We start from the raw sequence: 15,983 nt of genomic DNA on the forward strand, positions 1-15,983 counted from the left end.
ATCATATGCCCATGTGAACAGAAAAATAAAGTTATGGCCCCGGAAAAGGCAGGGAGTAAAAAACTAAAACATAAAAATGAAAAACCCTCAGGGGGTGAAGGGGTTAAGTATGATGATTATGGCTTAAAGCCAATGAAAACCCAGAAGTCAGTATCTCAGAAAATTAGAATATTGTGAAAGAGTCCTATATTGTGGACTCCTGGTGTCACACTCTAATCAGATAATCAACACAAAGCACCTGCAAAGGTTTCCTAAGCCATTAAATGGTCCCTCACTCTGGTTCAGTAGGGTTCAGCAGGGGTTCCCCTAGCAGCATAGGTCAGTTTATACAATGATAGGTCAGTCAATCAATTGTACCCATTGGGATACTGTGGGAGGTTTAGGGCTTTTCCAATTAAGAAGAACAACCTTTCTAGTTTACAACATTCAAAGTCTATGTAGCTTTCTGCCATTTTTTGTAGATTAATTCAGAGGCCAGTCCCAACAAGGTGAGCAAACTCCAGGAGGACCTACAGTAGTTTAGCATTTATAAACTCGTGAATGTCTACCCAGTATTTAGTGCCAGGCATCAACTGATACGGGTTAAATTACTCCATAGCGTATATTTGACCTCTATAGAGTGGACCAAATGCATAAGCTCCTCTATCCCAATAGCACCAGATGTAATGCTTCCAGGGGCTCTTTCCTACACATGATATGAGCCTATATGCTTCCGGGGGCCATTCTTCCCTCATATACCTTGATTCTGAATGAACCTATGAAAAATAAAGTCTTGGTATTTTCCATTTAAAAGACAGGCTTATTCTATGTTAATGAATATTTTTGTCATTTAACTTAAATGGGTTCTGGCCTTGGGATAGGCCATCAATATCTGCTTTAGTGAGTGATGCATCCTTTGAATTGTTTTCTAGGCACAGTGCTGTACATTTTGAAGGATTCAGGGGTACTATTTCTCCTTGTGTCAAGCGCCTTGTAGGTGTAAGGAGACTTATAGGCCAGGAAATGCTGCACTGTGGAAAAAAAATTGTGCAAATTAGCTCTGAAACTCTTATGCCAGCAGATGGAGGATAGCTATTCTATAAGTCAACGCTCGATCTTTTAAACAGGCCTTGAGGGATAATTTGGACAATAGCTAAACCAGTAACAAATCTGGAGGCAGCTGTTTCATGGTTATTACCCCTCATTAGCTGGCTTAATTGGGTGGCCTACAATATAAGACTCCTTACATCTACTAGGCACACTCCATAAGGAGAAATAGTATCCCGAATCCTGACGAAGGCCTCTCACCCAACTAATCCAGTTCTGTCTGCTCGGTACTGATGAGGGACAATTACCCTTAATACACCTGTATGCAGATGAGTTGCTGGCTTAGATATTTTCCAAGTTATGTATCAAGACCTATATAAAAGGTTGAGCATTAACTTATAGGATCTGCTGGCATCAGAGGTCCACCTTTCTTTTCTATTTGGAACCGCCCACAGAGGCTTCCCCCCAGTGACGTCACTGACCCAGTACCCGCCCCCCAAACTTCAAAAGCGCACGCTCCCAGACACATGGTGAAGCGACGCCAGATACAGCATCAGCTACTACAGCAGGAGTCCCCAGGTAAGCCATACTACAGCCCTATAGAACTTCAATGTCTCTTTTCCTCTACAGGTTCTCCTCAACTCCCCTCATTTTTTATACCTAAATATTTACTTTGGGCCTCTTCACTCATATACTCCATTATTGACTCCATTATATAACAAGCCGTCCATCAGCTCTTTTGAGCCACATTGCCGCTTCCCTCTGCAGCTTATCCTTATACATCCAGACAGTGGGCGTTTTTATTTTTATTTTTATTCAATTATTTTATTCAATTGTGCTATCATCCTTTTATTCATTTAATCATCCTTCTTCCTCCTATAGCCACCCGGCCACCTTCTGCCTGTTGCCCCTTGCTGTTGGCGCCTCTAAGGTAAACCCTATACTTCCCTCCTGTTCCCCAATAAAAATAATAGGATTAATTACAAGCAGAGACTAGACCACCCAACATCACTATTCCAATAATACGACATCTATCCACCACACTCCGTTTTATGTCGCCATATGACACCTCCCAAGCACCACGTACTATATCAGTATAATACCAATGCATATTACATACTACGTTCTAACATTATACATCCCTCACACCATTCTTGTGCGTATGTACACTTACATATATATATATATATATATATATATACACCTCACTCAAACAGCGTCTAATTCAGACATTTTGGAGTACACTAAACCCTTGCCAATACAAGTGGTCAGAAACTGTCTTTGCGTTCACGTTTGGGCTAGCACTAGTTCCACCAACTATCCAGAATGTTAAAAACTCAACGTGCGATATATATATTTTTTATACACACATATATATATTTTTTTTATATATATTTTTATATGCTGTAAGTTTAATCAATTGATTTATTCACTACAACTGAATTTTATGCGTATATATATATATATATATATATATGTATTTCTCCCCCCCCCCAACCGTGTGGGGGCCCTCTTTGTGGAGTTTCTGTTGTTTTTTTAACTTCGGCAACTCTTCCCCCCCCCCCTTTTTTTCTTTTTGTTGTTTCACTTTAGACTTGATAAAGGAGTTATAAACTCCGAAACGCGTTGTCAACTGAACAATAAATATTATTTATACCAAAAAACCTTGAAACTGTGGTCGTCCCTGTGCGCCAAAGAGGTACCCTATCGTGTGTTTTCGGACACAAATCACTCTTCTCGCCCTTAACAATCCCAAGGAGTTTTTGGCAACTCCATCCTAAGGGATTGAACGGGTATCGGCAGCACGGACCTCCCTCACCCTCCCGACCTATTGTGTGTCTAAACCTGTTGTGGGCGTACACCTGCACAACACTCAAAGGTGAGCACATTCAATCCATCACATTTATCTGCGTATCATCGCTTACTACCCTATGAGCGCCTCTCCCTTCTCTCTCTTGCCTTAAATTGCTTTCTATTTGGAAAGAAAGCTAATTTGTGTACATTTTGTAGTGACTGAGCCTGGTGGTGGAACTCAATTCCATTCACTAAAATAGGACTACAACGTGCACCTACAACATGTATAACACTCTGCCTGTTAAACAATGAAGGGGATGCTTTCAGTCAACTAATCAGAGGGGGTACCAGGAGCCGGACCCACCTACTGCACATGTATTGAGAACCATCAATAAGTAATAGCAATTGCTTGTACTTCTGATGCTTCTTACAATGCCTGCCTTCTTTCGCTGGAAACTCCTCCATTGTAGCAGTAGCTAGACTTGTGGTTGCTAATGCATTTTTACATTATACTCTGGTGAATACAGAATATGTACAATACATGTTGGACCCCATACCACTACTGAAGACTATAGCAGTGGTGACAATCCTTTAGAAGGTGTTTTATTTATTACAATTTCACTAACTTGAGGAGAAACTGCACTTTTTTTGGGGGGTATTCACACTTGATGTCTCCTTGGAGGACTTGCATCCATACTCTTTATTTACTTCAAACCTGGAGAGGTAAACTTTACTACAATTGAATTCAACTGAAATACATTATCACGCCTCGTTAAGCCTACCTTATACTGTGCCACAACTTTTTAGTATGTTGAGACTAAGATCAACCTGTTTGGCTCAAGAAAGTTGCTATGTCATGCATTGTGACTTCTGCAGGTGATGCTGTCAGTCTAGTTAAGTTCTAAACTGAGAATAGTCCAATGGTCAATGAGACGGAAAGGACTGTGGAGAATGGGTATGCCTGGGGACTTATGACACTTCTGCATGAGTGCAGTAGAAGGTTAACCAGAAGGTGTCAGTATATATTGACTCGTGGTATTTCCGGTATCTGACAATGGCTGAACATTCCTGCGGTACAAAAATGTTGAATAATGAGAAAATATTAAATGTAAAATTGATAGAAACTTGGATAGCAATGTTCACGCTAATGAAACTGCTTAGACTTTTTTAGAAATTCTTTGCTCAGGGCAGTAGCTCTTGTGTGTGCAGTGAACCTGTGCGATAGTACTTGTTAAACCAGGCAGAAGTGATGAATAATACTTCAAGATGCATCAAGGACAGCATGTAATAATCCTTCAAGCAACCGTCCGGTTCAAGAAAAAAATTCACATTAACTGAGGAACAAACAGAACACATACATAGTGACTTCTCTTTCATATTTTTAGCCAGATCCACCAGTTTCCATGCTTCACGTTTGTCATCGAAGATAGCCCCACCATTTCTCAGACTAAATGATGTATCGGTAGCATAAGACACTTCCTGCTTGTCCAGCCCAGCTCTTGGATTGGCCATGTGCGCAGAGCCAATCCAAGGGTAGCAGGAAGTGTCTTGTGCTACTAAATGCACGGTATGTATCAGGTAGTCCAAGAAGCAGTGCTGCCATCTTGCATGACTGAAAAGGAGCCCAGGAAATGTTGCAGCCAAAAATATGAAAAGGAGGTCACTATGTATGTGTCCTATTTGTTCTCCAGTTAATGTGATTTTTTTTGTTCTTGAACCAGAGGCTGGCTTTAACAAAGAGCTATAAATGCAAGATATTAGCCTGATTTATCAATATGAATGGTCGATATCTATTTTTAACGGACATTTTTTTCACTGATGCCTTTCTTAGAAACTGACATTAAAAACAATTGTATGGGGGCAGTCGGTTAGTGAAAAACGGACAAGATAGAACATGTTCTATTTTTTTACGTCCGTTATTCAGTGGCTGTCCAAAAAATTCTGTGTGAATAACCCCATAGACTGCCATTGGTCTTAAAACCGATGTGTGCATGTAGTCTAAGGAATAAGTAAAGAAATGAAGCAATGTGTATAAAGTGTACCTACTAAATAACTAAACATCCTGCAGAACCGTCCACAATATATCATCTTGAATAATCAGTATATTGTGGGGGCTATCTGCTTATCTCCTTCCTGCCTCTGAATTACCAATACTATGGGGCTGGTGCTACTGTGCAGTTGCAATTATAAAGTTGAGGAAGTACTAAAATATGTTCACCAGTTTTGAAAGTCTTGGCCATGTTTACATACTAAGTTATCATCAAAGGGATTTTCCTACATTTTTATACTGATGACCTATCCCCAGGAAAAGTCATCAGTTTCTGATCGGTGGGGGTCCGACACCCAGGACCCCCACCGATCAGCTGTTTGAGAAGGCAGCTCCGCCTTGAAGCACTTGAATGGGGCTGAGCGCATTACCAAGTGAAGCTGCTATTCAGCAAACAGCGTTATGCTTGGTAAGCTGCGAGAAGGCAGCTGTGCTTACAAGAGCGCCGGTGTCTTCTCAAAACAGCTGATCTGCGGGGTTCCCGGGTGTTGGACCCCCACTGATCAGATAATGATGACCTATCCAGAGGATAAGTGATCAGTAAAAAAATCCTGGAATTTTTTTTTGTATATTTGTAATAAGGTATTTTAACTAGAGATGAGCGAATCGACTTCGGATGAAACATCCAAAGTCGATTCACTTAAAACTTTGTTCCAATACTGTACGGAGCAAGCGTTCTGTACAGTATTAGAATGTATTGTCTGCGATGAGCCGAAGTTATTACTTTGCGAAGTCTCTTCGCATAATAACTTCCTAAATTAATTTCTACTATAAAAAAATATATCGAGTTTGGTTCCAAGGTACCACTTGGGACTGAACCCGAGTTCAGGAAATGGTTTTTTACAAGTGGAAATCAATTACGGAAGTTGTTACGCGAAGTCTCGCGAGACTTCGTGACGTAATAACTTCAGCTCATCTGAGCCAATACATTCTAATACTGATTGGAGTGCTCGCTCTGTACAGTATTGGAACAAAATTTTATGCTCATCCCTAATATTAACCACTAATATCATACATCATTGAAATATACTAGTGTTAGGGCTCATGCACACAACAGTATGTATTTTGCGGTCTGCAAAAAATAGATCCGAAAAAAACACGGATGACGGCATCCGTGTGCATTCATATTTTGCGGAACGGAACAGCTGGACCCTAATAGAACAGTACTATCCTCGTCCATAATGCGAAGAATAATAGGAAATGTTCTATTTTTTTGTGGAACAGACATATGGAAACGGGATGCACATGGAGTAACTTCCATACAGTCTTAAAAAAAACGGAACGGACATGAAAAAAAAATAGGGGCTGGGAAACACAGTGCAAACATACTGCTTGTGGAACTTTTTTAGTATCAGGAGAAGTGTGAATATACATTTTTATTCTGCCAGATTCACTGCAAAGTGCTATCTTTTGTCTCTTGGCACTGGGCTGCTTTACAGCCTTCCCCCTCTGTTCTGAGTGACAGCTGTAACTGTCTCATGGTTGGTTACTACATCTGTCACTCACAGCAAAGGGGAGGGGCTGTGAAGCAGCTCAATGCAGAGAGCATTTAGAGAGAGGCCCCATGCTGAGAACTTTCAGGACCAGAATCTGTCAGAATAAAACTTAACATTCACACTACTGCTGATGAGAATAACTCCACAAAAGGGGTGTTTGCACTCTCCCCAGCCCCAACATGGTGCTGTCGGCAGTTTATTATGGACAAAACTGATGACATCCTCCCTTTAAAGGGATATTTTGTATTATACTTTATGTTGTGTTTACTGTAACCTTGTTTGGTAAAAGGGCGGGTTGGCTTCAGACATAGCAGTGCAGTGTCCTGGGAAGAGTCTACACAGGGGTTTAATGTGTGGGACCTTGTGGGATAGAGCTGTTACAGTGAACGCCAGGGCTACTTTATTTTGTGATAAAGGGCTCCAGTTGCCATGATTGACAGGGGCAGGGGGTGTAAAATTAGTTCCAATAGCCAGCACAGGAATTCTGTAGCACAAAGCCATTTTATGACAGGGTGTTGTTGGTTGAAGTGGTTGCCCTAGTGTCCCTAGGATGGGGCCTACAGCTACATGGACCTGGGCCTAGCCAAAGAGAGGAGAAGACACATAGTAGATGTAGAAGAAGAAACTGAGAACACTGCACTGTATACAATCAATCAACAAGCAGTGATCATCTAATAATATAGTAATATTTGAGGTCATTTATCAAACTGGTGTAAAGTAGAACTGGCTTAGTTGCCCATAGCAACCAATTAGATTCCACCTTTCATTTTTGACAGCTACTACAGAAAATTAAAGGTGGAATTTGATTGGTTACTATAGTTAACTAAGCCAGTTCTACTTTACACCAGTTTGATAATTTTATTGTGTGTTACAGACTTTGCTAAATATAACAGATGTAATCCTATACAACGGATGTGTAAAACTATTAAACTACTTCTACCTACATCAGACACATACAGTATAAAATAATGTATCTTTTTTGTAGCTTTTAGCCCTTTTTCAGTAAGGTTTTGAGTGTGTTGTGCCTGAGGATAGGCTACATTGAGTTATGAGACATTTGGTACCTTTTGTGGTTTCATTAGTAGGTGAATATATTGAGAAAGTGTATAATAGGCACAGGATAAGTGTATAATGAAGCACAGGATGTATTTTATATTCACTATTATAGAAATAAAGTTCACCCTCTTTATTGTACAGAAACTTTTTCTACTTCAAATTTCCTTTGAAATACAAATATGCATGAATTATAGATATTCCACAGTTCAAATGAGTTGTCATTAAGATTCACCAGTCTAGAGGAGAACAATGTTCTTCACTCAATGAAAGCAGACTTATACAAGCACAACTTCTATCAATTTACATTAAAATGTATTATCAAATTTGCCGGGGGCTTCTGCACCCCCTATTCAACTGGAATTTTCTGGGTGGTAAGAAAGGAACAATGGAATCAAATAAAATCAATAACAGACTTGGTCTGTGATCAATGGTTGGATATAAAATTAATTTGGACATCTCAAACTATCCTGCAGATGACTTCCATAATTTGATCAGAAATGTATACATTGTATGTTAGGATATGGTCGTACCACACGGTATATTGATCACACATTGACATTACAGTTGTTTCCAGGTATAAAATATATATATATTAAATAGCCTGAGATAAGATAATAACCTTCATAATATTACTCACCATGCTGGTGCTTCAATCTACATGCTACATCATTTTCTATTCTTGCATGTTGAGATATCACTTGAGTGAGCTAACTAATCTGGAAGGCCTACTGACCATGAGGTTAAGTGGTGATGTAGTCCAACCTTTAAGGATTGTCTGGTTTAGAAAAACATTTTCGAAAACTTAGATCTAATCTGAGTTAATTCAAGGGAATCCCTCATTTTTAATGTTCATCAATTAGGTGCAGTGAGTGGAAGGCAACTAGAATGAGCACCTCGTGCTTTGGAGTACCTGGTACATTCATGTATTATACTGACATTATATAGACTGATTTTGATGAGCGCCATGTAACATCAGTTCTCTTGTGATTGTGCTACAGGGGAATCGAACGCTTCCTACCAGGTTCCTCCACTGAGTACAGCAGACCTATATGTTCCCAAATGGATATACTTTGAGGTCAATGTCCAAATCAGACAACTCCATTAAAAATATTTATTTTTTATGAATTAAAAGTAATAAATCCATTGTTCTGATTTGTGTGATTTCAAACCATTTTATTCGTTTCTTGTGTTCAATTTCAGGGGAAGAAAACTTATTGGCAATTTTGAAAAGAAGGTGGTGGAAGTATATGTTCTTGGGAATTATAGACATAGAAGCGACATATTTAGTGGTGAAAGCACATCAGTATACCACTTTTATTAGCATACAGGTAAGTAATTTGTCATTTGCATGCTTCAATTTCCGTTAATTGACTTGTTTTCAAATCGTGTCAAAGGGGTGTTACCACAGTGTGTGGAACTACTGTGTCAACCAACTGGTTTGACTTAGATCTAAACCTAACATAGTAACATAGAACATAAGGCCAAAAAAGACATTTGTCCATCCAGTTCGGCCTGTCATCCTGTAAGTTGAACCAGAGGAAGGCAAAAAAAAACCTGTGAGGTAGAAGCCAATTTTCCTCACTTTAGGGGAATAAAAAATTCCTTCCCGACTCCAATCAGGCAAAAAGAATAACTCCCTGGATCAACGACCCCTCTCTAGTAGCTATAGCCTGTAATATTAGTACACTCCAGAAATACATCCAGGCCGCTCTTGAATTCCTTTATTGTACTCACCATCACCACCTCCTCAGGCAGAGAGTTTCATAGTCTCAATGCTCTTACCTTAAAGAATCCTCTTCTATGTTTGTCTACAGACCTTCTTTCCTCCAGACGCAGAGGATGTCCCCTTGTCACAGTCACAGTCCTGGGGATAAACAGATGATGGGAGAGATCTCTGTACTGACCCCTGATATATTTATACATATTAATTTGATCTCCCCTCAGTCGTCTTTTTTCTAAAGTGAATAACCCTAATTTTCAAAAAAATCTTTCAGGGTACTGTAGTTGCCCCATTCCAGTTATTACTTTAGTTGTCCTTCTCTGGACCCTCTCTAGCTCTGCTATGTCTGTCTTGTTCTCTGGTGCCCAGAACTGTACACAGTACTCCATGTGTGGTCTGACTAATGATTTGTAAAGTGGTAGGACTATGTTCTTATCACGGGCATCTATGCCCCTTCTGATGCAACCCATTATCTTATTGGCCTTGGCAGCAGCTGCCTGACACTGGTTTTTGCAGCTTAGTTTGCTGTTTATTAAAATTCCTAGATCCTTTTCCATGTCAGTGTTACCGAGTGTTTTACCATTTAGTATGTACGAGTGACTTGCATTATTCCTTCCCATGTGCATAACTTTACATTTGTCAGTGTTAAACCTCATCTGCCACTTCTATGCCCAAGCCTCCAGTCTATCCAGATCCCTCTGTAGTAGTATACTGTCCTCTTCAGTGTTAATTACTTTACACAGTTTAGTGTCATCTGCGAAAATTGATATTTTAGCCTTCTACAAGATCATTAATAAATATATTGAAGAGAATAGGGCCCAATACTGACCCCTGAGGTACCCCACTAGTGACAGTGACCCAATCTGAGTGTGTACCGTTAATAACCACCCTCTGTTTTCTATCACTGAGCCAGTTACTTACCCACATACAGATGTTTTCTCCCAGTCCGAGGATTCTCATTTTATATACTAACTTTTTATGTGGTACAGTGTCAAATGCTTTGGAGAAGTCCAGATACACGACATCCATTGATTCGCTGCTGTCAAGTCTAGAACTTACCTCCTCATAGAAACTGATTAAATTAGTCTGACATGACCGATCCCTAATGAAGCCATGCTGATAAGACCATTATCCGAGCAATTCCCTGGAATTAACCCATTAAACTCTTTACAGTGAAGTAAACTTTGCCGCAGGGAACCAAAAGGTCGCTACCTCCTGGAGTTGGAGTAGTCTCAGTGTGGATGACAGCAGACCTACGGGGGGGGGGGGGGGGGAGGGTCAGAGACACCAGTGCAGGGTACTAAGGAATAAGGCAGAACATGTAGTCCGAAACAGGCCGAGGTCAAGGAAGGCAGAGTTTTTGCAAATTTATGATATAGGTCTCAGGTCAGGGCTGGCTGCAGAGGGTTACAACGGTAAATAGGCACAAGTCGATGCACAGTAGACAACAGAAAACAAACACCTTAGCAGGAACTTAGCAAGCTAGGAACCTACTCTGGAGGAGGTCTGCAACCACAGTCTTATAGCAGAAAGCTGATTACCAATTAGAAGCAGCCGTGCAACAGAATATAGTGCAAGAGGAGGAAGGGAGTAGTAGTGAAAGCAAAAATTATGTTTATTTTTTTAATCAGATAATTTTTTATTCAACAACATTTTTACATTTATACAACCATGAGGGACACAGATATCACAGATGACATTCTAGAATTATTTCCATACATTTTACAAAGTTAACATCAGCAGACGTTTTTGTTTTATGGACTATAGTTATGCAGGGTTGTCAACTGGAATTTTTATTTTTTCTGGGCAAGTTATCCAAGTATCCTGTACAGGCAACATTTTATTTTTAACAAAATTGGAAAACCATAATGAATAATAAAGATTATAAATAATACAAGTCAATAGCTCAATATACTGACACGAGCTCATTACCAGTATTACCTGGAAACTGTGAACTAATAATAATTACCTTGAAAATAACTTGCTCAAGTACCACCATCCTCAAAAAATCACTGACACATCAGTTTTTTTCTCACAGACCCAGGAAAAAAAGTCACAGATTTTTACAGAATTTCTGGACAGGTGGCAACCATTTATTCGAAGAGCCACCTGGGTCACTAAAGTCTTAAAGTCTTTTATGACCTGAGGGACAAAGTATAAAAACTAATAAGAATAAATAGAATAATAAATAATAATAAAAAAGTATAAGAAAAATGGCCCCAAAAATGTTCCCTGTCCAAATCTCTTGCTAGCCAAGAACCAATTATGCTAAATTGGGCATGTCATTTATGTAAATTTACATAAACGCAAATAAAAAAAAAGAAAACCAGTTTTAGGGTAATACTGTATTATTAGACAAAAACAAAGAAATATAGTGGCAAATCTGGGGGAGCTGCTCAACCCCTAACACTGTAGCGTGTTTTTCATTGGGGGAGCAGCCCCACCGCATGTGGACCGCAGCAAACGACTATCCCCAGCAAAAAATATTTTGCATACGGTGGAGGATGTCGGCGCGGTCCACATGCACCACAAAGGCATCCTACACAAAACGGAGCATTGTGCGGATGAAAATATAATCATAAATCACAGAAAAAATGCACCAAACGGATATGCCACTGACTATACTGGCTAGTCATAAATGCAGATATTAAAAGCTGAGACTTTTGCCAATATATTCCTGTCAGGAAGATATCGGAGCCCACATGCACCACGTCACGGCTCTCAGCATGGCAAGGGGTCCTACCACTACGCTACCTATGGTGTGAACAAGGTCTGAAGGTGATGTAATCCAGCTCACAGCCAAGCTTCCACACAACCGCCTAGCAGGACAACTAGTGCAATGTGAACAAAGCCAGACTGTGAGCCACACCCATATCAGACCATGTGATGGAGGCTACCAGGTGCAAAGGAGAGTGTTTGAATGCCAGGTAAAGGCACATACACTACATATAAAACAGGACAAAAACACAGAAATATAGTGGCAAATCTGGGGGAGCTGCTCAACCCCTAACACTGTAGCGTGTTTTTCATTGGGGGAGCAGCCCCACCGCATGTGGACCGCAGCAAACGACTATCCCCAGCAAAAAATATTTTGCATATGGTGGAGGATGTCGGCGCGGTCCACATGCACCACAAAGGCATCCTACACAAAACGGAGCATTGTGCGGATGAAAATATAATCATAAATCACAGAAAAAATGCACCAAACGGATATGCCACTGACTATACTGGCTAGTCATAAATGCAGATATTAAAAGCTGAGACTTTTGCCAATATATTCCTGTCAGGAAGATATCGGAGCCCACATGCACCACGTCACGGCTCTCAGCATGGCAAGGGGTCCTACCACTACGCTACCTATGGTGTGAACAAGGTCTGAAGGTGATGTAATCCAGCTCACAGCCAAGCTTCCACACAACCGCCTAGCAGGACAACTAGTGCAATGTGAACAAAGCCAGACTGTGAGCCACACCCATATCAGACCATGTGATGGAGGCTACCAGGTGCAAAGGAGAGTGTTTGAATGCCAGGTAAAGGCACATACACTACATATAAAACAGGACAAAAACACAGAAATATAGTGGCAAATCTGGGGGAGCTGCTCAACCCCTAACACTGTAGCGTGTTTTTCATTGGGGGAGCAGCCCCACCGCATGTGGACCGCAGCAAACGACTATCCCCAGCAAAAAATATTTTGCATATGGTGGAGGATGTCGGCGCGGTCCACATGCACCACAAAGGCATCCTACACAAAACGGAGCATTGTGCGGATGAAAATATAATCATAAATCACAGAAAAAAATGCACCAAACGGATATGCCACTGACTATACTGGCTAGTCATAAATGCAGATATTAAAAGCTGAGACTTTTGCCAATATATTCCTGTCAGGAAGATATCGGAGCCCAACATGCACCACGTCACGGCTCTCAGCATGGCAAGGGGTCCTACCAATACGCTACCTATGGTGTGAACAAGGTCTGAAGGTGATGTAATCCAGCTCACAGCCAAGCTTCCACACAACCGCCTAGCAGGACAACTAGTGCAATGTGAACAAAGCCAGACTGTGAGCCACACCCATATCAGACCATGTGATGGAGGCTACCAGGTGCACAGGAGAGTGTTTAAATGCCAGGTAAAGGCACATACACTACATATAAAACAAGACAAAAACAAAGAAATATAGTGGCAAATCTGGGGGAGCTGCTCAACCCCTAACACTGTAGCGTGTTTTTCATTGGGGGAGCAGCCCCACCGCATGTGGACCGCAGCAAACGACTATCCCCAGCAAAAAATATTTTGCATACGGTGGAGGATGTCGGCGCGGTAATAATACTGTATTATTACCAGAGGAAAAAAATAAATAAAATATATGCAAAAAAAGCTGATTTTCACTATATTTTGAGACTATAAACTAAAAAAGTACCATATTTTCTGGCGTATAAGATGACCGGGCGTATAAGACGACCCCCAACTTTTCCATTTAAAATAAAGGTTTTGGGCTATACTCGCCACATAAGACTACCCCTGAATGCCCAGCCCTCCCTGTCTTCAAGACGATCTTCCCCAGTCCAGGGAACTCACTGGGATCTGTGGATGGCACTGTTATGGGAGGGGGATCAGTGGATGACACTGCTATGTGGGGATCTATGGATGACACTACATAGCATCTTATGCTATATGTGTCATCCACAGATCCACCCCATGACAGTGTCATCCACAGATCCCCCTCCCCATAACAGTGCCATCCACAGACCCCCTCCCCTAAACAGTGCCATCCACAGATCCCCCTCCCCTAAACAGTGCCATCCACAGATCCCCCTCCCCTAAACAGTGCCATCCACAGATTCCCCTCCCCTAAACAGTGTCATCCACAGACTCTCCCCCCCCCCCCCCCACAGGAGTACATTTATAAACTGTAATCGGTAACTTTTACTTTAATCATCGCTCATCTGTTTACTAGGATACCTTACTCTCAGCTCCGGTAACAGCGGGCGGCGCTCACTCACTGACGTCACGTGCATGCGCCGCCTAGTGGGAGGAGCAGGCACGTGACAGCTGTAAGTGAGCACTGCCCGCACTGTCTGCTGTTACCGGAGCTGAGAGTAAGGTATCCTAGTAAACAGATGAGCGATGATTAAAGTTAAAGTTACCGATTACAGTTTATAAATGTACTCCTGTGAGGGGGGGGGGGGAAGGTCTGTGGATACCTGGGGGCCCTGTATATTCTAACCCTGAGGCAAGCGTCCCCGTCACCATGGGGATACCTGGGGGTTAAAATATACCATCGGATCTTGGTATACCCTTTTGAAAATAATTTCTAGTGTTAGAAAGTCATCTTATACGCCGGAAAATACGGTAATAAAAAAACATAAATCACAAAAATCATGTCACTAGCCATACAAATAAAATATAGTTGGTAAACTGAAAAATAGCCAAAACAAAATAAAAAAACAAGATGACCCTGGTCCTGATCTGGTTAATGTGAAGTTTGGAAGTAGAAAAATCCATGCACACTACCAGCTCAGTTGTTACATAGAGAAGAAAGCTGTTGGGACTGAATCTAAACGAGTACCTGTTTCTGTCCTGAAAGAAGAGTTTTTCTTCAAGAAGGGCATACATATAAATTAAGCAATTCTTATTTGAATTATTGCTATTCTGTATGTTTAAGAAGTAATTTAATTAACATATACAAATCAATACATTGATCTACACAATCTCATTTAGGTACCGTACTGTAAATTTCCCACTCTAACTAGCTCTTTGTATTCTTAATGTGTGTTGCATTGTATACTATAAACTATATTGATTGCCATTATGATACAATAATCACACAATTGAGACAGACAATGCAGTTTAATGACTGGCATGTAGAACTTTTCATGAAAGAATATATACTTCATACCATGATGATGATTAATAACAAACATACATATCTAAAGGGGAGGGGGCGCACTTGGGCAGCTCAGCCTCTGTTGGTGGTGGACCTTGTCCCAGCCCTGACACTGACTGACTGAACGCGATGCACTGACTTATAGTGATGCACTGTCATACTAAGGGCCAGTGTTAGGTAACAGCACCGTTAAGACACACACCATCATGAATTAACACAAAACGATCTCTGCTCCACAGACGTGCCTTGGGCTGTACTGTACATACTGTAGCAGTAGGACATATTTTGTGAATGGGCATACACAGAAATGTCATATTGAATGGAGAAGACCAGTAGCAGGATATACTGGTATTGAAGCATTGTGATTATGGATCCATAAGTTGGCCATAGATAATATGACATTTTGTTGTATGCCTAGGGGAACAGCTCAAGTGTCTATCCCTGCACCATCTTTATCATCCAGCCTGAGATAAATCTGAGGCAGGTCTAGACAGTCTTTGTTTACACCATCTACAGGTTTAGTAAATCTGGGCTATTATGTAAGCTTCCTCCCTATGAATTACCAAGTAAGGGTGTATGCCCACCAGTTCCGAGAACAGCCGCCGGGGGCCTTCATCAGGCTATTCTCGGAACTGCCTGCTCCCGGTGACCACATTTGTTTCAGACCGGCTCGCGGCGCAGGCACAGGTAAGGGCTTAACTGTGCATTGCCGGACTTGTGAGTAAGGATGGCAGCCCGCATGTGTTCGTTGGCGAACACTGCGAACTGGCCATCACTGTTCCTAGTTTACTAGTTTAACCTGTAAAGGCTTGCTATTCTTATTCTGCCCATCTGCCAAACTTCTGCCTGTTAACCAACTCCGATACTCCGCTGCCTGCCCTGACCATAGCCCATCTATCATACTAACTTTTTAAAAATTTGTTTCTGGTCCTCCTCTTAATATACATCTTA

At 41.2% G+C, this 15,983-nt stretch overlaps 1 protein-coding gene across 1 annotated transcript in view; it reads left to right on the forward strand.

The window, feature by feature from the left end:
- Positions 1-15,983, forward strand: part of SLC35F1 (solute carrier family 35 member F1) — a 336,892-nt gene that overhangs the window by 239,140 nt on the left and 81,769 nt on the right. The window contains exon 3 of the mRNA XM_044292308.1: positions 8,620-8,747. Within this exon, the coding sequence (XP_044148243.1) occupies positions 8,620-8,747 (128 nt within the window). The remainder of the gene's footprint in view (positions 1-8,619; positions 8,748-15,983) is intronic.

This window comes from Bufo gargarizans, chromosome 4 (assembly GCF_014858855.1).
Source record: "Bufo gargarizans isolate SCDJY-AF-19 chromosome 4, ASM1485885v1, whole genome shotgun sequence".
In the NCBI taxonomy this organism is placed as follows: Eukaryota; Metazoa; Chordata; class Amphibia; order Anura; family Bufonidae; genus Bufo; species Bufo gargarizans.